Source organism: Equus przewalskii, chromosome 1 (assembly GCF_037783145.1).
Source record: "Equus przewalskii isolate Varuska chromosome 1, EquPr2, whole genome shotgun sequence".
Taxonomy (NCBI): Eukaryota; Metazoa; Chordata; class Mammalia; order Perissodactyla; family Equidae; genus Equus; species Equus przewalskii.
In genome coordinates this window covers 121,247,014-121,272,037 of record NC_091831.1, presented here as the reverse complement: position 1 = coordinate 121,272,037, position 25,024 = coordinate 121,247,014, and the positions used below count along the sequence as shown (strand labels likewise).

The 25,024-nt window shown below is 46.5% G+C and overlaps 1 protein-coding gene across 5 annotated transcripts; it reads right to left on the bottom strand.

Moving 5' to 3' along the window:
• Nucleotides 1-24,810, bottom strand: HEXA (hexosaminidase subunit alpha). Of its 5 annotated transcripts, none has more exons than XM_008527027.2 (14): nucleotides 24,104-24,810; nucleotides 10,155-10,247; nucleotides 9,185-9,250; nucleotides 7,725-7,771; nucleotides 7,099-7,209; nucleotides 6,100-6,201; nucleotides 5,485-5,617; nucleotides 4,678-4,858; nucleotides 3,634-3,720; nucleotides 3,295-3,367; nucleotides 2,356-2,539; nucleotides 2,061-2,151; nucleotides 1,330-1,434; nucleotides 1-238 (listed from the first exon to the last, which is right to left on the bottom strand). In XM_008527027.2, exons 1-14 carry the CDS (start codon nucleotides 24,354-24,356, stop codon nucleotides 175-177), a joined length of 1,590 nt encoding a protein of 529 aa, XP_008525249.2. In that variant the 5' UTR covers nucleotides 24,357-24,810; the 3' UTR covers nucleotides 1-174. The 5 variants fall into 5 exon arrangements, with proteins under 5 accessions (XP_008525249.2, XP_070431862.1, XP_070431835.1 ...); XM_070575761.1 differs by lacking the exon at nucleotides 24,104-24,810 and adding an exon at nucleotides 20,686-20,776; XM_070575734.1 differs by lacking the exon at nucleotides 24,104-24,810 and adding an exon at nucleotides 16,446-16,522.
• Nucleotides 24,811-25,024: the final 214 nt, after the last annotated feature.

The window sequence follows — 25,024 nt, the reverse complement described above, 5'->3', positions numbered from 1 at the left end:
TTATAGAAAAATGCTACATCACTCTTTATTGGACACCAGCACCAGCAACAGACCCCTTCTCTCCAGGTACAGGGGCATGTGGGCAAGGGGCTCCGTCCCCCGGCCAGGATGCAGTGGAACCCCACTACCACTCTCCTAGGGCCAGCACCCTCCTCGGTGCCTGGGGCTGCTTGCTCAGGTCTCTTCAAACTCCTGTTCACAGTAGCCTACATTGAGGGGCTGGGCCTGGATGCCTCGCCTGCAGGAAGACGTGAAGAAACCGGCCAAAATAAGCCACTCAGAGGGGGCAAGGCTTAGGCAACACCTTCCCCACCGCAAACAACAGTCTCCCCTTCCCCCATTTCAGTGGATCTCACACTGCTGCTCTACACCAAAATTACTTGGGATCTCACTTCCAGAGATTCTTGCTTGGGGTAGGGCCACATCTTGGCAAGAATCTGCATTCTGAACAAATGGCCTGGGTGATTTTGATACAGGGACAACCAGGAACTTTGGGGAGCACCTCCCTTTTTCTAATCTGCCTGTCTCTGTAGCCCAGCTCCAAGTAACTCAGTCCCTTTAGAAAAGAGGTAGATGCCTGAGGGGTGCCCAGTGTTCTTGGCCCACTGAGCCACCCTTTAATGGCTCTAAAATGCTGTAAAATGCAGTGGCAGTGGGGGACTGAGGCACTGTCCAGTCCATGCCCAGGGTGTGAGCATGAATTCTGTCCTTCGGTCTCAGCCTAGGTTCCAAGACCGGACCAGTCTCCTTAGGGCACCTCTAGGCACACCGCCTTTATTATCCAAACAAACAGCGTGCTTAGAGATGGTAAGGAACCAGCTCAAAGTCACCCAGTGAATTATAGACAGTTGAGGCCTAGACTCCACCAAGCTAGGCTCCCAACCTAGGACTCTGCCCTGCACGAGGCTGTGTCCCCCAGGTCCTCAAGACCTAGTCAATGAGTGAATGAGGGAAATGACCATCTTACACAGGCCCAGCCCCAAGAGGGGTGCAGGTGTCATGAAAGCCCATAAAAGCATGGCCTTGGCTAAGAGCACTGACTTTCAAGTCAGCCTGGTTCAAATCCTTGTTCTGAGCGACTTTGGACAAGTTACTTAACTTCTCTGTGCCTCAGTTGCCTATCTCTAAAATGGGGATAAAACTGTATCTACCTTACAAGGTTGTGGTGAAGATTCAATGAAATGATGCCTGTAAAGGGCTGAGCGCAGTGCCTGCCACACAGTAAGACTTTGTAAGTTTTAGCTATTATTAGTATTCTTTTCCTGTCAGTAAGGGGTCTCAAGCCCCCGACCTGCCCACCCACCTTGGGAAGGCCCCACGGCCTCTTACCTCAGCAGCTCACAGCGGAAGTCTGCCAAACGTTTAGAGGCAAAGTCCAGATTTGTCACCAACTTGCTGCTCCACAGCCTCTCGGCAACAGCCCCTGCTCTGGGCCTGGAAGAAAGGGGGCACACACCAGGTCAGGCCCTGTGTTCCCTGCAGGGGTGCCGGACACCCACAGGCTACTGTCTCTTGTTTAGGCGCCCAGGACTAGCTCAGGGCTAAGGGATGGGATCAACACCTTACTCAGAGTGGCAGCCTGATTGGAGGCGCCCACGGACTTCTAGGGCTCAGCTCCATCTTCAATAAAATGTGGAGAGTGATTCCACTTTCCTTCTCTCCCAAAGACATGGGGACCAGAGTAAGTCTTACAGGTGACCTGAACTGTTACTGGCAGCAGCAGGTGTTCTCAGAATGTCAACTCCACACCCCCACCGGGCTGCTAAGGAAACTGCACAGGGAAGTCTTATTACAGGAGTCAGGGACTTTCATCATCCACGCTCTCCAGGCCTCGTTATCTTTATCTGTGGGGATAACAGTCTCTATCCTCCATACTTAATGGGTTATTGGAGGAGCATATGGAAGTCGGGTGGGAAGTGAACACTCCACACAAACAGATGGATCACAGCAACGCCCCTTCCCTCTCAGGCCTGACAGGAGAATACTAGTCTGAGGGTGGCTGAACCGAATTGAGTCTGTAAGGGAGAACCCATGCCCTCCATTCCGCAGAAAACCCTTACCAGAGCCTGGGGACCAGGTTTGTGCTGTCCACATACTCCCCCCACATACAGGCCTCTCCACCAATCACCAGAGCCTTCTGCTCAGGGGTACCTGAGGGAAAACAAGCAAAAAGAGTGTGCAGGTGGTGATGGGGTACCTCTAGGGGGTAATCCTCAAATACCTTCCCGATGTGGCCCTCTCCTCAGATAGGTCGTTTCATCTCCTAACCTGAAATGTCTAGCCCAGACCCTCCTGCCTCCTGCCCTGTGCCCCAGCCCAACCCTTCTGGTCAGAAGGAGAGCCCCCTGCTGTTACCGTCAAATGCCAGAGGCTCCACCATGTAGACCTTCTCCCAGTCAGGGCCATAAGTGATGTGGTTCAGGTACCAGGGGGCAGAGAGCAGGGCCCGGAAGCTGGCATTGGTGACCAGTTCCAGCTCCTTCATATAGCTTACTGGTGCCTCTTCTCGCCATACCTGGATGATTGTGTCTGGACGAACCTGTTACAAAAGGTCAAATGGCAGTAATGGCATGTAGCTGAGGAGATTCCTGGGCCACATTCTTATGCAGGCAACCCAGGCCAAGGGGTGTGTGCCCCCTCTGCTCCCCAGCCACAAAGTATTTCTCTGTGACTCCTAACCATTGAGCTCCTAGCCCAGTGCAGAGGCCAAGGATTGCATGGGCCCTAGGAGAGCTCCCTGCTGCTTCCTCTCCCAGTCCTTCCACAGCCTCCCTGTTCACACTGAGATACTAATACTAGCTGTGACATAAGACAGGCAAGCAGTGGGACCCAGGAGACTCATCAGGAGCTACCATGTCCAAGAATCTCCAGATGTTTCTGAGGATGGGACAAGGTTCCTGAAGAGCCCCTGCATGTAGCAGGAGCCTGAGATCTTACTGATCAACAATGGAGAAGGGAGCCCTGCTCCCACAGACCTGGAAGACTCTAGTCTAAGACTCAAGAAGGAAAACCCAACCCATCATGCCAGTCTCAGGAATCCCAAGTAACCTAACAACAGAAAGAATTCTTGATTAGTTTGTAGTGAGGGAAGATAGACAGAGGCTCTAACACCCACATCCAGGGCTGGGACCTCTGCAACCTTTCTAGAAGGGAAAGGAGAGATGGGCCCTCAGTGCTCTGAACATTAAAGGCTAATTGAAACCAGGAGGATCAGTCTGTGTAGAGGTGGGGAAGGGCTGGGAGACCAGAGGGAGGCACCACGGGTGGCTCCTTCTCTCTCTGCCCCTGGCTCACCTTTACTTTATTATCAAACACCTCCTGCCACACCACATAGCCCTTGCCATAGGCAGAGACAATGTCCAGCAGCCTGGTGAGGAAAGAAAATGTCTGTTCAGTTCAGATAGGCTCTGGGCTGTCAGTGCCAGTGATTTAGGGTTGAACCTGGCTGGAGGCCCATTCCTGATCGAGCAGTGTCTTCCCCAGGTTGGAACGGACCACTCCCAACTTGAGAGGACCAAGGACCCTTTCAGGTGCTCAGAGAGTGGTCACGCAGGGCCTGGCCCTGGTATGCAAAGTGAGGACCCCACAGGAGGTGACCTCGAGGGACCCTGCCCACCCTCCTTCCTTCCTCACGTCTGGATGTAGAAGGATTCCAGCTTCTTGAAGTCATTACCAAAGCCCTTCTTCTTCATAAAGTCCTGGATGTCTGGGTTCGACTTCCTGAATCCCAAGAGAAAAAGAAGATTAATTCTTTCAACATCCTCAAAGCCCAAAACTTGAGGATTAGCCACTTGGCCTCCCACAATTTCCTTTTTCACCTGAAAAACCAATCAACCAAGGATCTCAGAAGCCCAAAATATGGAAGGTGTGGCTGAACAAAGCTATATGAAGGGGGCCACTGACATAGGGTGAGAATAGATAGGTCTGCAACTGAAGAGCTTTAAGTTCAAACTGTCAAAGAGAATACATATTAGTCTCTCTAGACTAGACATGCAGTTCTGAGGTCTTGGCCTGGGGCTCTGGCACACTGGATTCTGGCTTCCCTCTCTAGCCCTCCACCCTAGGCGCATATTCTGCTTTTCCCTTAGTATTTATTCTTTATTCCACCTAGATACAAGCACTCCTGTACGTCACCCGCTGCAGCTCCCCTGGCCCACAACGTCTACATCTTGCTCACATTTCCTCTTGGAATGTTTTTCCCTTCCTCTATGTCTCGAAATAGCCAAAGCATTTCCCTAGATCCAGCTCTAGTGCCCACTTCTCTAAAAAGCCCCTCGACCTCTTTTGAGTTAACGAGATCTGAGAGTTTGGACTTTACAACTTAATATTAACTAGACACTGTCATATATTAGTCTCAAACTCATCTGTCTCTTGACTCTTCAATGAGACTATTTTAAGCCTTCAAAAGCAGGGATCATTTTTCCTTATCCTGGATTTTTCCAAGACAATTCTGTGCCCAGAGCTGGTTTTTCCATAAATTTCTCAAGGATATGACAGGGGGGAGATAGAGTTTCACATTTACAGTCTGGCCAAAATCAGGGCGGGCCTCTCTGTAGGTGGGCAGAGGGAAGGCCCAAGTGCCTGAGGAGCCCCTGTCACAGGTAGCCTCCAGGGGCCACCCTCTATTCTGAGTAAGAAATTCGTCAGGCTGGGTTGGGAAGATCAAGGGGCTCATACCAGCAGGAGAAATCAACCTCATCTCCTCCAAGATGAAGATAAAAATCTGGGAAGACAGAGCTGACCTCCAAGAAGAACGTGCTCATGAACTCATAGGTACTGTTGAGAATGGGATTCACTGGTCCAAAGGTGCCAGAGGGCTGAGACCCAGAGTAGCAAGGAGTCAACAATCCGGGGGCACCTAAGCCAACAGACAATCCCACACAAGTGTCACAAATACACAGACCCCCACGCACAGTCATATACTTAAGGACATTAAGTCACCAAAAGTAAGACAATTGTGTTCATAAACATTACACACACACATGTAGGAACACACAGGCACTCACAGACACTGGTAATCATGAGCGTTTAGTCACAATCAAAGAGATACAAATATATCCACAATCACAAACAGTCCAAGGCTGGATTACAAGCCAGACAACTGTCAGCACACACACACTCTTGCCTTGACACACTGCTTCCAGCAGGGGTCACCCTTGCTCCCAAAGGCTGCTTTTTTCATGCCACCTTTTGGCAGAAAAGCAGAGAGCCCGATCCAGCCAAATTGGCCAAATCTTTTTTCCACTGCAAGGGCATCATTAAGACCAGGACATCTGTGAAGAATTTGCTCATATTTTAATAGTTAAGAAGTGGACTTCTTTGCCCAAAGTAGGTTCTGCCTACTAAATTCCCAGGTGGAAGAAGTTGATGGAAAACATTCTTCTAGGGACCAAGGCCGGGACATGCCATAGCCATGAGCCAATGCCCTGAAGCCCCACTGAGGGGGATCAGTAGACTCCCTCTATCCCCAGATGTTATTCTTACCTGGTCCCCAGGACTGAGTGTGGCCAGGAGTGTCAAACTCTACCAACACACGGATACCCCGAAGCCGTGCATATTCAATCACCTCCTTCACATCCTGTGCTGTGTAGATGTGGGTGGCAGGGTTGTAGGACCCCTGAAAGGCAAAGACACACTTCAGGGTCTCATTTCCTGCAGGCTAGCAGAGTAGAGGGTACTCAAACTGCCTCTAGAACTCCCCAGATGTCAGAAAACCTACCCACAGCTGTTTGGTGTCAGAGACTATCTTCAAGGAACTTTATCACAATTTCCTACAAGCTATCACATCTATTATTTTAGCTGAGTGTCATAATGCCACTGAGATGAACAAGGTAGGTATTATGCCCATCTAACAGAACAGAAATAAATAAAAAGGGAATGAGACCAGGAGAGAGTATCTCCTGAAGGTCACAAGGCAAATTAATGGCAAAGTTTGGACTTGGACTCAGGTCTCCTAAATCCAAATCCAGAGCCTTCCCCTATGTTAGTGTGTCCCTAAAACTGGCTGGTTAGGATGAGAGCCAGTGTCCTTGCCAGCAGGGCCATGGCCAGGCTCAGACACTGACCTATAAACTTGGTCTTGGAAAAATTGAGACATACCTTTCTGGTGAGCTCTGGAAAAGTGAAGCTTTCATATGGGAAGGAAGGGTCATCGACCATATGCCAGTGGAAAACGTTGAATTTACTGTATGCCATGACATCCTGTAGGTCAGAGCACACACTGTGAACCCATCTCAGCCTCTCCAGTTTCAGTGTCAAACTTGGGAAGCTGGGCACACTGGCAGGTTGCTCCACACACCCCCATAGGCTCAACCTGCCCCAGCTTACTGTTAAGTGTTTATAGGGTCTCTCTATCACACTCTCCTATCAGCGAGTGCCTGGCATGGAGGAAAGAAAGACCCAGAACATTTTTTCTTTTCCTGGGGCACATCCAAAGATGGCTGACAGAAGCGGTGTCTCCCTTTTGAGATGAGTTCTAGCCACACTGAGAAGAGGGATGGTATGTGTACCCTGGAGTCTTCCAAAAGCCCCCAAATGCTCTGAAGACTAATTCTTCCTCCTGCCATTTGTTTTGGGTTGCCTGACTAGTGTTTAACCAAAGTGTGAGTTCTTTTGGGAATTTAGTAGTCCCATAACTCATAAATCTCAGAAGCCAAGACTGATGGATGTGTCCACTCCTTTGGTTCCAGCAGAGAGGCAAAGGAAAAGGTAGACACGTGAGAAGGATCAGTAACAGTCAGATAAGACCGCCCATCCAACCTGAGATAGTTAGGAACGTCCCCAGCTGAGGCTTTGAACATCTCTTTCCTATGACCTTGTCCTAACTAAATGAAAGTTACCCCGGTTTGGTCAAAGAAGCCAATTCCCCAAACCACCTTCTGCTAGCCTGGACATTGGTCCATAGTAGCCAGTGGGGTAGATTTAAATAACTCTTGTGATTTTTTTGAGTCCTAGAGCAGGTCATCTTCCACATTTTCCCCAGGAGCTCATAAAGTTACATAAATTCTCTGTAACTCTTTAGGAATATGGTACCTGGTTTATCCCTCGCCCCATCACCCCAGAACCCTAAGGGCAAAGAAGGCCTTAAGGCCTGGGTACCAGAGTGTTCAGGATGCTAGACAGTGGCAGGTAGTGGCGAGATGTATCCAACAACAAGCCCCGGTGAGGGAAGCGGGGAAAGTCCTCAATCTCCGTCTTGTTGATAAAGAACTGTGCCGAATAAACATTGAATGTGTCAGAATTCAAAGGGAACTCACTGTGGGGGTGGAAGAGAATGAGGAAAATCTCCCAGGATGCCCAAAAAGCTAATCTGTCACCGTTCTGCAGGGTAAGTATCTCCCCAACGCCCCACACCTCTACCTCAATGACCACAAGCGGGCAGTCTAGACAGCAACTGCCTCACGCTAGCCAAACACGGCTGTCCCACACACCACTCAGCCTACAAATTCTGGATTTTCACTGACTGTTAATATGTTTGCTTTTTTCAAAGAAGGTGGTCTAAGGTCATTAATAAATAATGACTCAGGGGAACGAACTTAGTAATTCCAAACAGGCCAAATCTCCCAAACCAGTTTCCACCCATATCTCCTTGTATACTCTTGTTGGGGCCATCTCAAGCCATCGGGACTCTGTCTAAGGCAAAAAAAAGATTTTTCCAGGACTCTCAACATTGGGAGCAAACCCCAGAGATTGAAAAGGAGCCCTTTTTGAGAGCCCACACTCACCGTGCCCTCAGGAGATCTCCATACGAGCTGGCTGAAAGTCTCCAGGCCTACAGGGAAGTAGGCAGAGCAAAAACTCAGGGAGGTGGGAAAAGAGATGCACCTGTTTGGAAGGTTCTCAGTGTGGCAGAGGATAATGCCTGGGCACACAGGAAAGTGGATGTGGTGTAGCCTGATGATTCTCAACACTTATGAAAAGAGGAACTAGGAAGCCAGTACCTATTTTCACTCTGTATTGTATTTTGGGAGGTGGCAATGTAAGGGGTTTCAGTGCTCCCCCTAGCAACACACTAACCCTCAAAACCCACATAACTCTTATCCATATTTCCTAAGCCTTGAACTCCCACGAATATTACGAAGCAAGGCCAAGATGTGTGCTTGTGAGGAGAGATGCAGGGACATGCCAGCTCGCAAGGGGTTAAGGCTTTCCATGGGCAATACCATTCAGGAGCTAAGGGAGCTGAGGAAAAGGGTCCCCAATCTGCTGCCCCTTCACTTCTCCCAGACTGAATGGTGAGAAAGTGATCATAAGCTTGAGTTTCCAAGAAGCCTGGGTCCACGGCTGGACCTAGAAGACAAAGAATCAACCACTTTTCCTCTTCAGAGCTTGAGAGGAGAACCAGCTAGATGGAGCTGAGGTATGACAGGCAGCAGCTGCCCCAGAGGACGGCTCAGTTTGCTGGATGCAGACTCCTAGATTCCAGCAAGGCCCAAGGGCAGGCATGTTGAGTCCAGAGCATTATATATTCCCAACTGCTGGGGCCCCACTACTGAAAACCCAGCAGAAGCCCCGTGAAGGACTCCCAGAGTCCCAAATTTTCAGAATGAAAGGATCTGTGAGACCTTCGTGGTCACTCAGCACCTAATTTGAGGCAGGCTGCTAGAATACTGTTTTGGCTTCTCTCTCTCATCATTCACCAGCACAGGTTTTACCAAAAGTAGTGGAGATATTGGGCTAACTCTGTATATGGGGACCAAATACCTTTCCAGTAAACCAAGAAGAAGGTCGTGGGCCTATCACTTATTAAGTAATAAAGTCCTAATTTTCTCCTGAAATATAGTTCTACGTATTTTTCTACTATTTACCTCTTTTTTGACATTTACCTATTTCTTTGATATAGTTTTCCTTTTTAAAGAACTTTTCCAATTACGTGGCTTTAGTGAGAGCTGAATAGGCAGTGTTTGTGGCAAAGCCAGCCCTCTTCGCCACTGGCACCCTCAGCGTCAGCCTGCAGCGGGAGCTGCTGCCACTGCACAGGCTGACGCCTGTCAACTTCTAGGACAGCTGTAAGGAGAACACTCCCATCAGGGAGATGGGGGAATACTCCAATGGTCTCCACAAAGGAAGCTTCCTAAAGTGGGGGCATTCACTGGGTCCCCAGTCCCGGGCCCCCACCCCTCCAATGCCAACCTTCCCACATCACCCTTTTCTCTACCTCCCCACATCAGCCCCACCTTGTTACCTCGGAGAGCTCCCCAGACAGTCTCAGAGAAGAGGAAATTCTGCTCATCGTTTATGGTTAGAGTGTCTGAAATGACAGAAATGACCCCATTTGGTTAAGGATTTCTACTCTCAGATTACAGATCACATGTTCTGTGTAAATCCTTGGATTAAAAACCAACAGCAAGATCACTGTTTTTTTAAATCTTTCAAAGAAGAGACGTCCCCAGAGCAGGGGCAGCTGCAGGGCAAGCAGGACTAGAGCCAGAGTGGGAGGGTGGTCACCCAGGGCCTCTGTAGAGATGACATGTGACAAGGGTCAGGCTGGAGCAGAGTCCTCGGCAAAGCACCACCTGCTTTGTGGGTCAGTTTCCCCCACCAGAAACGTGACTTCCTGCCAGCTCTTAGCTGAAAGGAAGAAGGGGACAGGGACATGTGGAGGGGTTAGTCCAGGTTACGATGTTCCCAAAGCCTTCATAATCACCCTCCTTTCCCTTTGTCTCCAGGCTGTGGCTGCTTCATCCAGGAGTGCGAGGGAGAAGCTGAGACTTGAATGTTCGCTTTGGAGACTGAGAAGTCCCCAAATGCTGCTGTTCATGGAAGACAGGAGGCAGTCACAGGACAGGGACTTGACTTCATCTCAGTACAAATGACTAAAAACGAATTCTCCCCCCACTGTAGAGTCACTTAGAGAAAAATCAGCAAAGTGTACAAATTCCTAAAATGGCAATGGAATTATACTCAGTCCAGAAGACGAGCGTCCTGTGGGATTCAGTGAGCAGCCAGTGTGATGTTCCACAGTCAGCCTTCAGACACTGGTTAGAATGCACAAGAAAGACTCACCTTCTAGGGCTCTCAGCACATGGTGACCATTGGTCCCCACAGTCTAGGAGGCTCCAGGCCTAGCATCAGCAACTTAGGCCAGGCCATCCAGAGTCAGAGCTCCAGACAAGTGCTTGCTTTTCTAGAATAGGGAACAGGGTGGTACTTACAATTCTCTGCTGACTCCAAAGAAGGAAGTTGGTCACACCCAGGAGTGGCCACATGGATAACCAACGAATTAATCTCCAATGTATGCTGTTTTTCTGTAAGGACAGGGTAAACTTAGTGTGGCTGACCTGCCAGCAGAAGCAAGAGGCAAAAACAAAGTCCTACAGGAGGGTCCCTAGCTCTAGCCCCTTTGGCTCACATGCTTGTGGTAAGAGGGAAGGGAGGACATTACCAAGGCATTACCCTTGGCACAGGCACTGCCTAGTCATCCGCCCAACTTTTTCATTTTGGCTGTGCTCCCCTCTCTCCCCAGTAACCAGCCCTGACCCATGTATACAGGGTCCAGCAGCAGCTCTTTGTGACCAGGGCTCTATATTTCTGGCTTGGTACCATCCAAGCACACGATTTTAGGACCTCAACAACTGCTTCTCAACTCGAGGCAGCTCCTCAAAGTGTGGTCTGCACATTAGCTGCTGATTTACAGACCGTGTTACTGGTTGGTCACTAGATAGGAAGCTTATATGACGCCAGAATGTAAATCAATTATGTCAAAGTAAACACTCTGTTTAGTTCTAATATTTTTTCCTAACAAGGTTTTCTTGATGAAGGGAACAGTTTTACACTGTGGTGCGTATGCTTCTCATCTCACTGCAGACTGGCGCATGAAGAAGCACTGCTCTTGAGGGCTTTGGATGAAGAGTTTCTAATTTTGTTAATTAGATGTGAGCAGATAATAGGAGGTTGTCTTATGCAAGGGGGCCTGAGATGATCCAGCTGGTGCTCCAGTCACCGGCCCATCCTGCTTCCTTCCCTCCGCTTCCTAAACAGGTTGTCTGTCTAAGGTAGACTTCTGCCCAACAGTGGAAAGCCACCCAGTATGAGCCAACCCACTATCTAATATAGTCCTACAGATCCCAGTCTATGCAAAAAAAAAAGCCAAAATACAAATGCGCTGTCTCTTCCCACCCTCCTACCGGTTCTTCTCCATGACCTTCAGGGGGGTTATAATTGTACCACCCCAAGCCTGAACCTCAATGAACTCACTCTATTTTTTTATGGAGCCACATGCAACCCCACTGGCACCACAACATCCATGACTTCCTATGGAACTACAAGGTCAGGAATAGGGTAGCCTGGCAGAAAGCACAGAGAGAGGATTCAGAACCAAACTGGAATCCCAAATGTTATCCGTATCTAGGCAGAAGGAACCCAAGAGCCTTGAACCATCCCAAACAAGCCTGCTCAAACCTCCTGAGCACCACCACATGGCTGCATCTCAGCTCTCAGCTCCGCCACGAAGCAAGCCAATCAGAGGCCCTTTCCTACCATCACATGCTCTCCCCTCCCAGTAAAGACCCTGTAGCCCCACTCTAATATTTGCCTAAACTCTGCAGGGAGAAGGGAACTTGAGGCTACTCTGGGCCAGGCCAACTCATAACTCTATTCCAAACCCTAAAAAATCACCCTCACAACAGAGAAAGACAACCAGGCTTTCAGGGCAGAGACCACTCTCAAAGCAGAATCTGTAGGGTCATTCCAAGCTCCCCAGGCAGACAGGCTACGTGTGCAAACCCAAGACCAAGGAGGGCTTAACTGAGGGGCAGGGGTGAAGAGCTACAGAAGAACATTCCTCCCGAGACTGTGTCTTCATCCCCTGCCTCCTTGTCCCCTTCCACCCTACACATCACAGAGCTCCAATGTCATCGTGCAGAGTCCACCTGCGTATCTACCCAAGTGGCCACTCAAAAGAGGGCAAAAGTCCTGAGCTTTAGTGTTTAGCCTCTGGACTTCAGTCCACAAATTGAGGAGAAATCACGACTAATCCATATGCAACTGCCACGGTAACTGCCCTGATGACAAGAGAGGTGCACAAATACCAGGTTTATCTGAACTATTACTTGCAAGAAAAAAAAAAATCTAATTGTTTTTATTGTTACTATTATATTTTTATTTTCTAAAACACCCTGCACTCCCTTCTATAAATCCATAGTCTTTTAGAGGGGAGGGCCACAGACTCCTTCGAAGATCTGATGAAAAGAAAGGATTTTTTTTCCCTAAAACAATGTCCCTAATTTAAGGGCTCACCCTTCCACCTCCTGCTACCAATCTTACGGTGAAGGGTCCCTGTCCTGAGTGCTCTCAGTGACTCATCTGGGTTTGAGCTGATAAGAAGAGACAGAGCCATGGTTGCTGTTTGAACAAGCAATGAGGGGGAGGGTTTGGAGGAGGCAGCAATGTGAGAGCTGGCAAAACAGGAGGGACACTGGGTCATTTAAAAGGATGTAAATAGAGTGTCATCATTGGAGTTTTCCGCCTCCAAGTTGCTACTCTGAAGAGAGCAGGAAACAAGCAGGGGACAGGCCAGCCGCCTCTGCACACACCCACACCCTGCACTGAGAAGGACAGAGGTGTGGGAAGCACGGCATGGCAAACAGCCCGATCAGCCAGCAGTCTCATGGGCACGCTCACAATGAGCCCAGGTGGGATGGCAGGAAATTCTGAAGCCTCAAGTGCTCAGGAAGCAGCATGGAAAACAGCAGCGAGCTGGAGAATCAGGAAAGGTTGGTTCTGGTTCTGGTTCTGCACTGCCAAGCTGCATGAGTCTCGGGCTCCTACTTGCTTGCCTGTAAACAAGGGCAGGGTGGGTCCAGACTCCAGCCCCTCCTCTTCAGAGCCAATACTTCTGGTTCCACAGACAGATCATATACTCTAGGGTCCCATTCCTCAACCACTGCCTCCTATCTCCGCAGCTCCCTCATCCCCCTGCTTTCACACAAACCTGCTCTTTTCTTTGGGTTCACTGAAAAGCTTGTATTTTTTTAAATTTAAGAACTGAAAAAATTCAAACAGTACAGAAGTGTTCACAACAAAAAAATAAAAGTTATCTTTAGCTCCCCTCCTCAGTGCCGTCTCTGAAGAGATAAGTGCTGTTAGTTTTCTACCCTTGTATCCCTTTTTAAGCAGAATTTAACCTTGTTCATGACAGACAGGTCCGCTCTGGATGTGGAACTCTGAGAACAAGGGAACTCTGAGGCCCTTTTACTACCCAAGTCCCACTGTTGAACTTTCTCCAGAAGCCAGTACAATGACCCTTCCATCACCTTTCTGTGCTCAGTCCTCTCCCATCTTCACTTCCTTCCCTGCTGGCATAGATGTGGTGATTCACCATCTCAAACACAGTCTACCAATACTCTCAACAACCTTTTTTTTTTTTTCTCTTGCACCCAGTGGACAGAACCCTCAACCCTGGATCAATCTAACATCTGCCTTCTGTGCACCTAATCCTGGCTACCGTGCCCCATGGGAGGGAAGGGAGAAAAATCACATAACAGCGTGGTTGGGCCACTGTAAAGTCAGGATCTCTCATCTTGACTGGGACCTCAATGCTGCCCTGAAAATCCATCTCTACCACTGCTTTTTTCTATTTTCTGCAACAGCTGTTTCAAACTTGTACCACTTTCTTCAAGTGTATGACTTGATCACTGCCTCCCTTACTTTCAGCAGACAATCAGGAGAGAATGCCCGTCTTCCCCTGCTCTCCCCTCTTCTGACAAAAATATCTGCAGCACACACTAGGGCTTTACCTTCGCCTCCTGCTACCTCGACGGAAGGGGTTCCCTTTCACCTGTGCTCTGGATCTCTCCTCAGGCTCCTTCGGTATAAATTGTTTCTCTTTTCTCCAACATCTTCAAATTATTTTTTCTGCTGATTCTTTCCCATCGGCATTAAAATATTTGCAAGTCTTCCTGGTCTCAACTCCACATCATCTCAGTCACTCCTTCTCTCACCTTGCAGTCACAAACAAACTCTAGAGGAAATGTAGCCTGAGCAGTTAGGTTCTGAACTTCAAAGTCAGACAGATCTGGGTTCGAATTTTGGTTCTAACACTTTCTAGCTGTGGGACCCTGGGCAAGTTATGTTCCCTCTCTGGGCTGCAGTTTCCTCATCTGTAAAATGGGGATCATGACAGCACCTATCTTATTGAGCTGTTGGGAAGATTAAATGAGTTAATGCATGTGAAGTGCTTGGCTCAGTGCTCGGCACATGACAGTGCTCATGGAGTTGGTCATCCTTAGTCCTCTTTTTGTACCCACTTCCTGACATCCTATCTACTCCTCAGTCCACGATAATCTGGCTTCCTTCTCCACCACTCCTCTGAAAATGCCTTTCCCAAGGTCCTGTATTTCTGTAACTAAGTTCAAGGATCCTTTTCAATTCATTCATTCATTCATTCAACAGCTATTTACTGAGCACTTACTATGTGCCAGGCTGTTCTAAATGCTGGGGATACAACAGTGATCAAAACAACAAAAATCCCTGCTCTCATAGAGGTAATATTATAGCGACCACTCACTTCTTCAAAGACCTCTTGGCAGCATCAGACACCCCTGACCTTCTTGAAACTAAACTCCTTTAGCTTGGAGGGCACTGCTCTCTCTTGGTTTTCCTTCTAACTCTTTGAATATGTTTGCTCATTCTCCTTTTCCTTCAAAAACCCTCACATGCTGGTTTTCCCCAGGGTCTCCAGGGTCCAGACTTCTTTTTTCCTCCTCGCTTACACTCTCCCTGGACAATGCCATCCATTCCCACAGAAGCCTGATGATTCTCAAATCTGCCTTTCCATGCCACTCTTCTTCTGGAGCTCCAGACTCATGCACCTCCACTCAAATGTCTCAAAAGCACATCAAATCTGAAATACAAAATTGAACTAATTCTTCATTCCTCTTCCTGGCTGATCTTCTCTCTCAGTTTGATAACAGCACCATCAATTGATTTACCCAGACCAGAAACCTCCTCCTTCTCCCATCTTTATGAGTAGATCTCAAGTTCATTCACTCATAACATTAACTGTCTACTATGTGTCAAACACTGCTAAGCACTGAGATTACAACAGTAAAAAAGAAAGACCCAATTAAGTCTTATAACTACAAAATCCTTATTATCTCTTAACACCATCACCACTTTTCCACTCCCATTGGGTCAAAAGCCTTAATCCAGCCTCTCACAAATTCCCACCTGGATAACTGTAAAAAATCTCCCAGTTCTCTCCCTGCTTCCATATATGCCCCATTTCAATCTACTATCCTCTGTGATCTTTTAATATGAAAATCAGATTATGATAATCTCTGCTCAAAATCCTACAAAGGTTCCCCATAGCTTTCAGGATAAAGTCCAGAATCCACTGGATGATTATAAGAACTCCAGCCTTGTATTTCTCTGTTCGTGAGCAGGAACTCTCACAGTTAACACAATGAACTCTTTATAGAACCATGAAAATGCCACATTTTCTCCATACTTTTCTTTACATATATTGCTTCCGTCAGTTGAAACAACTTTGCATTGCCTCCGCATCTCACCTGATTAAGAAACAGTTCTAGTTTTCCTTTTATAAAAATTTTCTATCATTCTCCCACCCTTTCCTAAGAGACTTTCCTATGTGATCATGAAGCAACATATACACACATTTTCACAACACTTATCTTAATATATGTTGCTTATTGGTCTATCTCCTCACCAAGCCTGTAAGTTCCTCAACAGTGGGGACCAATCCCAGTGCCTCTGTATTCCCAGTGCCTGACATATGGTAGTCATTCAATAAATGTTTGCTGAAGAAATGAATGAGGCTAGAATTTAAAAAATGCATATTTAATGCTATGTATGCAAAATGATTATCCACATGATAATTACTCATAAATGGCAAACAGTTAAGATAGAGATTACTTTTATACACCCGAACTTAGTATTTCTGAAGTCCTGGGATTGAAGTGGGGAATGGTAAGAAGACACCCTGGCACCCAGAAAGTGCCTTTCAAGACACTGCTCTGAAGACCCTTGGGTCCATAAATCCAAAGACAGCTCTTTGTACTTCTCTGGGAGGGAGAACTCATTCCTGTATTAGGGGACCTGGAAACTGTGCCCAACAGCCTCTCCCTCTACCTGCCCTGCTCCTCCCTGAATCCAAACGTTTAATTCACAGAATCTCAGCAGCATGGAGAAAACACATTCGTTTGGGTTATAAGTGGCATTTGGTTTGGCTTCTGGAGTGAGAACTGGGAAAGTCAACTCAGCTTTTGTCAACCTTCCCACTCTTTCAGGTCTACCCTGCCCCCATATGTCCTGGCTCTCTCCTAGGCTGGTGCCAATATTGGTCTCCACATCCATTTTGTCCCCCCTCCTCTTTATATACATCACATCTAGGCTTCCTCTCCCGATACTCAGCCTAATGAAAGCCCTTGAAATCATGCATTTCCCACTCATTTCTTCATTCCAACCAAGATATATTGAGCACTTACTGCGCATCAGGAACTGTGCTAGGTGCTGGGGCAGTTAAAAAGAAAAACAAGCCCTGGGCCCTGCCCTTGAGGAGCTCACAGTCTAGTGGGAGAGACAAATACAAACAACAATTACAAAACAGTGTGATAAGGGCTTCGGTAGATATTATAGCTACCTCCAGAAAGGGAGGAAGGCTGAACCTTGGAGGGCACCTCTGAGCAGGACCTTGAACCCTGAGTTGGCATTTGCCAGGCTACCAAGAAGGTGGTAGGTATCCCAAGCCTGGGAAACAGTCGAAGCGAAAAAACATTGGTGTGGCTAGGGGAAGAGGCAAGGCCAGCCCTGTCAAATTTCTCATCCCAGCAAAGCGGGCATCTGAGAACCCAACTGCCCTGAGTCTGGAGCCTCTGCATAGTGCTGAACTCAGCCTGGACCACGGTGCCTCCTCCCAGGGGTCTCAAGATTTTCCACCCTCCAGAGACTACTAATGCCTACTCAGAAGTGCAACCTCCCCAGCCCAGAGACGAATCCTGAATGTTCTCCCTTCCATCTTCTTTTGTAAAAGTTGTAGTTAAAAGTTTTCATTTTCCTCCTACTTTTGAAACTTAATCCATTCTCCTCCTCTCCCCCGACCCTCCCACTAGAAAGATAACATCTCCCTATAATTCTAGATCCCAAGAGATAACTTTGGTTGACATTTTGCACAGTCTTTCCATTGTCTTGTAGATACACAGATTTACTATTTATTTTTAAAACAAAAATGAGATCAAAATGCATAGCAGTTTGTAACTTTTTTCCACTTACCAAAATGATCTGCAGATCTTTTAATGTCAATATACATAGATTTATGTCATTATTTTAAGTGCTGAGTAGAATTCCATTTTTGGTATATACTTCAACTTTAAAAAGTTGGGGGCTGACCCCGTGGCTGAGCGGTTAAGTTCGTGCACTCCTGCTTCAACGGCCCAGGGTTTCGCTGGTTTGGATCCTGGGCACGGACATGGCACCTCTCATCAGGCCATGCTGAGGCAGCATCCCACATGCCACAACTAGAAGGACCCACAACTAAAATATATACAACTACGTACCAGGGGGCTTTGGGGAGAAAAAGGAAAAATAAAATAAAATCTTTAAAAAAGTTGAAAGTCCTAACTTCTCTCCTCTTTGTAGGCATTCGGGAATGCTTCTAAGTTTCTGATATTATAAACAATGCTCTAGTAAATATTGTCATATATATTCTTTTTTTAAACAGTTGTGAGAGTGCTGTAGGAAAATTCCTAGAAGTGGAAATGCTAGGCCAAAGATATGAAAATTTTTTATTTTGACACTGCCAAATTACTCCTCCAAATTACTGTAATGATCTATATCTAAACCAACATACAGGGGCCCATCTCTCCAAATCTTTCCAAAACTAGATCGTCTCAATTCTTTTTCACTTGTGCTATATATATATTCACTGATAGATAAAGAAAGACCATTGTTTTAATTTGTATTTCTTTAATGTATTAATTAATGTATTTAATCTATTTAATGACTGAACTTGAGCATCACTCTGCATTTACTTTATTTGCTCATTTAGAAAGGCCTCTTCTACTCCCTGGGACTATATGAACAGTTTCCTTTATTTCCTTCTACAGTTTTATGGCATATCTTTTATCTTTAGATCTTTAATCCACCTGGAATTTACTATTGTGCTTGACATGAGGTGAAGATTTGAATTTTTTCCAAATGGATAACCAGTCATCCCTACATATTTATTGGCTAATACAGCTTTTCACTGGAAATGTTTCTTTTATCATATATTAAATTCTCACGTGTATACGAACTCTTGCTTGTCTCTCAAACTTGTTTTCTTGGCAATCTTACAGTCAGGGAAATCTACCGTGTCATATTGCTATTATCTTTTGTCATTCTGCCCAATATATAATTGTCCCTGCTCATTTCTGGACCCACACTCTCATTCCCATAACTGTTGTTTCCTCTCCTCTGCCAAACCACCTGTATATCACCCACCCCCGGCAAACCCTCTCGAATCTCGTTCCATGGTTTTTTAACTACCAACATCCTCAGTCTCTTCCACTTCCTCCTTAACCAAAGCCTGGTTCTGCCCAGCAATACTACTTCACCTAAGACTTGCTCTGAGAGGCATCTCCTTCTCACTTCCTAGGGTTGACATATGGGGCTGATTCCAGGCCACCCATTCTCTACCATCAAGTGAAAAAAACACCTCTCATCTGTGGCCCATGACATTCGGCTGTAAAATCTTGAGCCTCTCCTTGTCACAACACTGCAACTGCCTAGTCACTTCTTTATTTACCCAAGACTTTGGATGCTGATGCTCAGTCTTCCTCTCCTTCAAGGCTGGCTATCACCCTAGGTGATTTCAACACTCAGGAGAAAGAAGTAACCCACGTTCTGGCTTAGCAGTTATCCAGCAACATTCTCCTCGTCCTCCTCAACACCCACCCATGGTCACATTTTGGACTTTCTTGTCCCCTAGAAGTGTTCCAATTCATTCTCTCAAGCTTCAGCACCATATAGCTAACTGCTAGATACTAGATACCTTACGCTCAACAGGTCCAAAATCCAACTTACTTTTTATAATTCTTACCCTACCTTTAACCTCTTAGTCAGTCTCTCCCTCTGTCTCTCTTTCTCTTTTTACTCCTTTCTTCCATCCCTTCTCTTCCTCTCCTACCATTCTCCCTATCTTTGTGAGAAGCAGCAGAATGCATTCAAATTGCTAAGCCATAAATCTGGAGTCAAATTATAGTTGCTTAATAAACACTAGTTGTACTAAGAATGGATGGAAGGAAGGAAGTCAGTCAGAAATGCTACTGGAATCTGATAATGATGGGTCGGGGATCAAAATATTCATAATTTGAGTGCTAACGATTAAATAATTAGATGTTAGAAGTTACTACTTGAACTAATTAACCCTAAAGTACGATCAGGGTTTAGTGTATTGGAGGCCAGCAGTTTTCCAAATCGCTAACAGGTACAGTGCTCAGTGAAGGTATTTATGAATAGATTGCCTCAAGATTGCACAGTGAAAAGAGCAAAATCTTTGTGGACAAACAGGCCCGACTGGAATTTCTGCTCCATCACTACTAGCTGTGTGACCCTGGACATGTTACTTAGCCTCAATGAGTCTCAGTTCTGAAACACAGGGTAACACCAATCTCACAGAGCTGTTATGAGGATTAAACGGTAAAACATACAACAAGTGCCAGACACTCAATAAATGCTCGTTTCCTTCCATTTTCTACTTCCCTTTTCCTAAAAAGTCCTTTTTGCCACTTGGCTGGAGGAGCCCAGGGACAGGGTGCCTTGTGGGACAACCATACCATAGAAGCAGCTTCCCTGAGGGCTTTTCATGAGTCTCCTAGAGGAGCCTGAAGGATCCACTACTGTGTGGTGCCACCTTGTATGGCAAACAGGCTGACACTCCCACATACAAAAGGGACATGAGCTTAGAACTCTGAATCCGCTGCAAACTAGGACTGCGGCCCTAGTCAAAAGACTAAAGCCATCACTGGGGGATCCTAGTACTAGCTACCACCAGGACAAGGTTGACTAAGACAGTAGCTAACCTTTTCATCTAGGACACAGTGTACCTAGTAAGGCTTCTCCCTCGCTCCCATTCCAAAGCTGTACAAAAGAAGGGGAGGCTGCTTACTGACACCCGAGCTGACAAATGCCCAGACTTCCTGCATCTGAGCATACAGTTCCAGAGGAAAGAGCTCTACATCAGACCCAACCAACCTCAAGATGTGGACACAACAACAGCACACCACTGCTGGCTAGGGATCAGGGTTGAGTGCACGGCCAGGAAGCTTAAGCAATAACAGAAGCTTAAAACAGAAGCAAAGGAAATGAAAGCGAGAAGTTCCTGACCTAATAAGGGGTCTTACTCACTATAGCCAGGAATAGAGAAGAACAGCAAATCCATTTCTCTATTACAATGAATTAAAGCGCCATAAACCTTGAGCTAGATCACAGAAAATCCTCCCCATATACACCTGTCTCACCTCGACAGATCCCATCTCCTCTCTTCAGCTGACCTTGATGTCAGTGGGCCCACAAAGGCGGGAGAAAGCTCCTATTCCAATTGGTTAAACCTCTTGATGATGCATACTGACTCTATTCTCATCATTTATTTCCAAGGCCAGCAGAGGAAATTTAGGAAAATGCAGAAAAATAACAGTAACCTCTTTCATTTCTAAAAAAAAGTATTGGTTGGGCAGTAAAACTCCTTACCTTCTGTATAATCCACAGGAAAAGGATTGAGGTTTATGCCTTTAACAGGCTAAGAAATCGACAACGTGCCCCAGCAAGAGGTTGTGCAGCTCTAAGGAAAAAAAGCCCACACCTGCTATTAGATACAAAACAAACCAAAAGAGAAGGTATCAACTGGCAAAAACCCTGCAATGCCCTACTTTATTCTCCTGTTTGGAGATGAGGAAGTGGGGTGGAAGGAGAAGGGAGGAAGGCAGCTCTGGGGCTCATATTGTTTATTTTTAATTTGTTTTACTTTTAAAATCACCAAGTTCTTCCTTGCATTGTACCCTCCTTCAAAGATTGTAAGGATATTCATCACTATCTCCTTATCTTCAGAAATGCTTGGAATGTAGGCAGCGGAGGAAAAAAAAGCAACAGCAGCTGCGTGGAAATTAGACGATTTGCCTGAAGGCAGACAGTTAAGCAAGAGGTTAATAAACATTTTCTGGCTGACTCCTGAATAAAATATGTTTGAGACCCTGAGTCCTCCACTGTATGTGGTCTTCAAGCAGAATATCCAAGGCAGGGGGAGCGATATCTACCACGTTCCAGCCATAGTTATAGAAGGAATGGCTTAAGAAGGTATTTTAGGAGATTCAGATTCTAATGCACCATGCCTGTTATTAACTTAGTCACTCATTTAATATCTGAGGATGAGCAAATCAAATATTGATAATGGCTGCAGAAGGATCTAGATACTCATATAATAATCTTCCTTCCATTCTAGAATAAAAGGACTGAGGAAGCGGCTGAGGATTACTCTGTTCAGGGACAAGGCATTCTAAGTAACTCACAGGGAGGTGCATGTGAACCTCAGAACAGGATGGGAACTTTATATTAGCCATTAAGTACTATGGCTTAATCAACTGGTTTCAGGAAAAGCAAAGAAGAATGCAGTCAAATGAAAGAATCAGATTTAGCCACTTGACCTGAAAAATTCAGGCTTTATCAACTCCATCAAGCACCCAAAAAAGTATTTGGAGCAACATTAGATGGGTGCCCTCCCAAATGATCACACCTTTGATTTGCAAACAGGATGTGGCTTAATAATCAAAACAGAGAACTAGGTTCATCCAAGTATCTAGAGCCTAAAATAATTCCATTTAACAGGTTTGACAACATGCAACACACACCCTCCAGTAGGCAGAAATGACATTTGTCATTTGTCAATGACAAAGACAATTAGCAAACACTAAACACCTCCACAGGTGTTTGGCAATTGGTGGGACCACAGCCAACCCTTGAAGGCAAATTCAGAACAGAACCAAACCTCAGTACCAGACTTGTTTTTCAGAAAAGAGAAATATGAATTTCACTGAGTTCCAAGTTCATATTAAAATCAGAAGTTGTGCTGCATTACAAAAAACACTGACCCATAGCCTACAAGGAAGTTATTTGCAGGAAGGGGGTGGAAAGTTGTTAGCTAAGATTTAACTTGCATATGTTGTTTTCTTTACTAAAATCAGCACCACAGAGAAATATACTGTGGTTCGGGTTCTGCGGATGTTGTTTTTCTCTCCATCAATTCATCCTTGTTTTTGCAGAAATAGGATTATAGCTCAAGTTACCTGAAAGCCTCCCCAGAAAACTATGTTCCAAATGGAAGGTGCTCCATGGGAAGAACCATAGAGAAGGAAGTTACCTGAATGTCTTTGGTCAGGTTCATCCAAACCAGTTTTCATTATCTCTCAATGGACAGGGACCCTCAACCAATAGAGCAAATTCATTCATAGGAAGGTAATAAATGGAAATAAACATCTTATTGAGTTTCTTATCTGTCTCAAAGTCTTTTTCATTAGGGAATTTACGGCACCCATTGCCACATAACCTCCTCATTTCTACTGTAGTGCTGGAGCAATGGAGATAAAGGTTTAATTTAGAAGTACAGAAATTATCCTAATTTATATAATAGCAGTAAACATTCTGATTATCTCCTGAGCATTTTATAATACATTGTGTACTTTTGCTTCATATTTCCCCAAGTGGACTGCAAAACTTGGGCCTACATCTTATAATTTCCTTGTAACCTCCAGAGTGCCCCGCACTAGGATAGCCACATACCAATTCGATGACAGATCTATTTTTTTTTGCACAAGCCAGACCCTAACTGTTCTATCCAAAATAAACATATTCTGAGTGCCAATCTTGTATAAGGCATTCTATTAATTGGTCATGAAGGATTCAGAGAAAAACGTGATCTACCACACCTACAGGGGCAGGCCTTTTATCCTCCCCACCCTAATGCATCTTTCCAGTTAAGGACTACGTTGATGCAGAGACTCTGTTTCTTTCCCTAAATCATCTGTCACTCTCTAAGCGCCATCTGTTTAATTAAATGCTCTTAATTCTGTACATCAAATGAGAACATTTGTCAAAGTAATTTAAGCACACTTGAAACATCATACAAAATGATGGCCCACACATAAGTAGGGCTCCCCCCGCCCATAAACACCTATACATCATAACCAGAGAACTAGATTCCAGGAGAGTTTCAAGAAAACTCCAAATTTTAAGCCCATAAAGTAATTTTATTCCTTTAAGTTGCTGACTCTACTTATGACTCTACTCATCAATTTTCTGTGAAATAATAACCCTTAAACACAATTTTCAGCAGCTGCCTTAGAGAAAATTGTCAGCCCTTGCTATTTTAGATGAATCCAGTATTCAAAGCACTCTTGACTTCGTTGCAATCCCACACTTTCCCAGACCTCATTCCTCCCCACTACCCAGCCCCCACTCTCATCACACACATTAGCCCAGCACTTTGAGCTCAATCATAATCCTTTGTGCTTCTGCTCAAGCCTTTCTTCCTTCCTGGAACACCCTCCTTTCAGTCCTGGCCAATTATATCCACCACCTCACTTAAGTGGCTGCTCAAAACTCATTGCCCTGTGGAAGTGTTTAAAGATTTACTGCACAGCTATGTAATTTTGCACAGGTCAATACATTTCTCATGGTTTGTCTCATCAATTTTGGGTGTCAGCTCTGGTCTCCTCTACCCAGCCCTGGTCACAGCCTCACTAGGACCCTGTGACACTTGAACAGGGTCAGAGGGATCACCTTAGATGTCTACTGGCACTGTATTTTCAGTAATTTGATATCCTGATTGAACAGGAGTTCGACAGCAGGCATTTTTGGAGAAACACAGCCTAGCGGCAGGACTTTGGACAAATCCTGGCCCCGGAAGTCAGCTCAGTGAAAGAGTGGAGGTGGGGAACTAAACGTTGGGGAGGCTGAGAGTACAGCTGGAGAAAAGGGGCACAAAGAAGCGGAGACTAGAGGGTGTGACTAGACTAGAGGGTTGGGCAAGAGAAGGGCGTCTCAGGCGCTTTTGGGGAGTTGTCCCGAGGCGGGCTCTCCCAGAGCGCGGAAACGAGGCCGGGCAGGGCCGACTCACCTGCGGGGTCAGGACGGTGCCAAAAATCCGACCCGAAGAGCAGGTCACGGTAGCGCTGGAAGGCCTCGTCCAGGACGGAGCAGCCCGGCTGCGCGGCCGAACTGACGTGGTACTGGAATTGGAAGTTGTGCGGGAAGATGGGGTAGCGCAGGTCGGACGTTTGGATGTACTGGGGCCAAGGCCATAGGGCTGTCGCCCGCCCAGCGAGCGCTGCCGCCAGCAGCAGAAAAAACCAGAGCGCGGAGCCTGCCATGGCTCGCCGGCCTCCTTCCTCCCAGCTGGCCGGGCCACGTGAGACCCTGGTCAGGTGAGCGGCGGCCGCGTGACAAGCGGCGTGTCACGTGACCGGAGGCGACTCCGCGCCAGCGACCCCGGACCTCGGCTCCGGGCGTGACCAGGAGTTCCTGCTGCGTGCCTCTGACTCTGCTGGGCTTCGGCACGGCTCTGGTGTAGGCGGCTAACGGGCCTGGGGGAGCAGTGGCTAAGGTGCCACCAAAGACGCCAGGCCTGCGGACCATGGAACTATAAACCCACCAGACTGTAGAAGCGCCAGGTGGAGAGGGGAGTGGGTGAGCGGGAAAGGAAAGTTTCCCAGACAAGAGACTTCTAAGACGAATCTTGAAGCAGGAATGAGAATTCACCAGGCCTGCTGGGAGTTAAAGGGCGTCCCAGACCACGGGAACTTCGGAAGCAGAAAAGTGGAGAATTAAAACCACAGGTCATTGTGATGTGAAATGCTGTAAGGTGGAAAGACTAGTCTGGGTGGCTCTGCCAGAGAGGGAGTCACAAGACCGCAAAAATGTGATCTACTTATGACTGGGGAAAAAACGTGTACTTTCAGAGCAAGCTTGCCGGCATCCCATTTCCTGCCTCTGGTGTGGGCTCTTCCCTTGATGGTTGATAATAAATCTCCTAGTAACT

Bases quoted from the DNA above. Each gene is read 5' to 3' on its own strand.
- HEXA (XM_008527027.2), bottom strand. From the start codon at position 24,356: ATGGCAGGCTCCGCGCTCTGGTTTTTTCTGCTGCTGGCGGCAGCGCTC. The intron at 6,202-7,098 runs GTACCCAGGCCT...TCTGACCTACAG, and splicing joins CTAGCATCCTGAACACTCTG to GATGTCATGGCATACAGTAA. The intron at 4,859-5,484 runs GTAAGAATAACA...CTGTTGGCTTAG, and splicing joins CACTCAGTCCTGGGGACCAG to GTGCCCCCGGATTGTTGACT.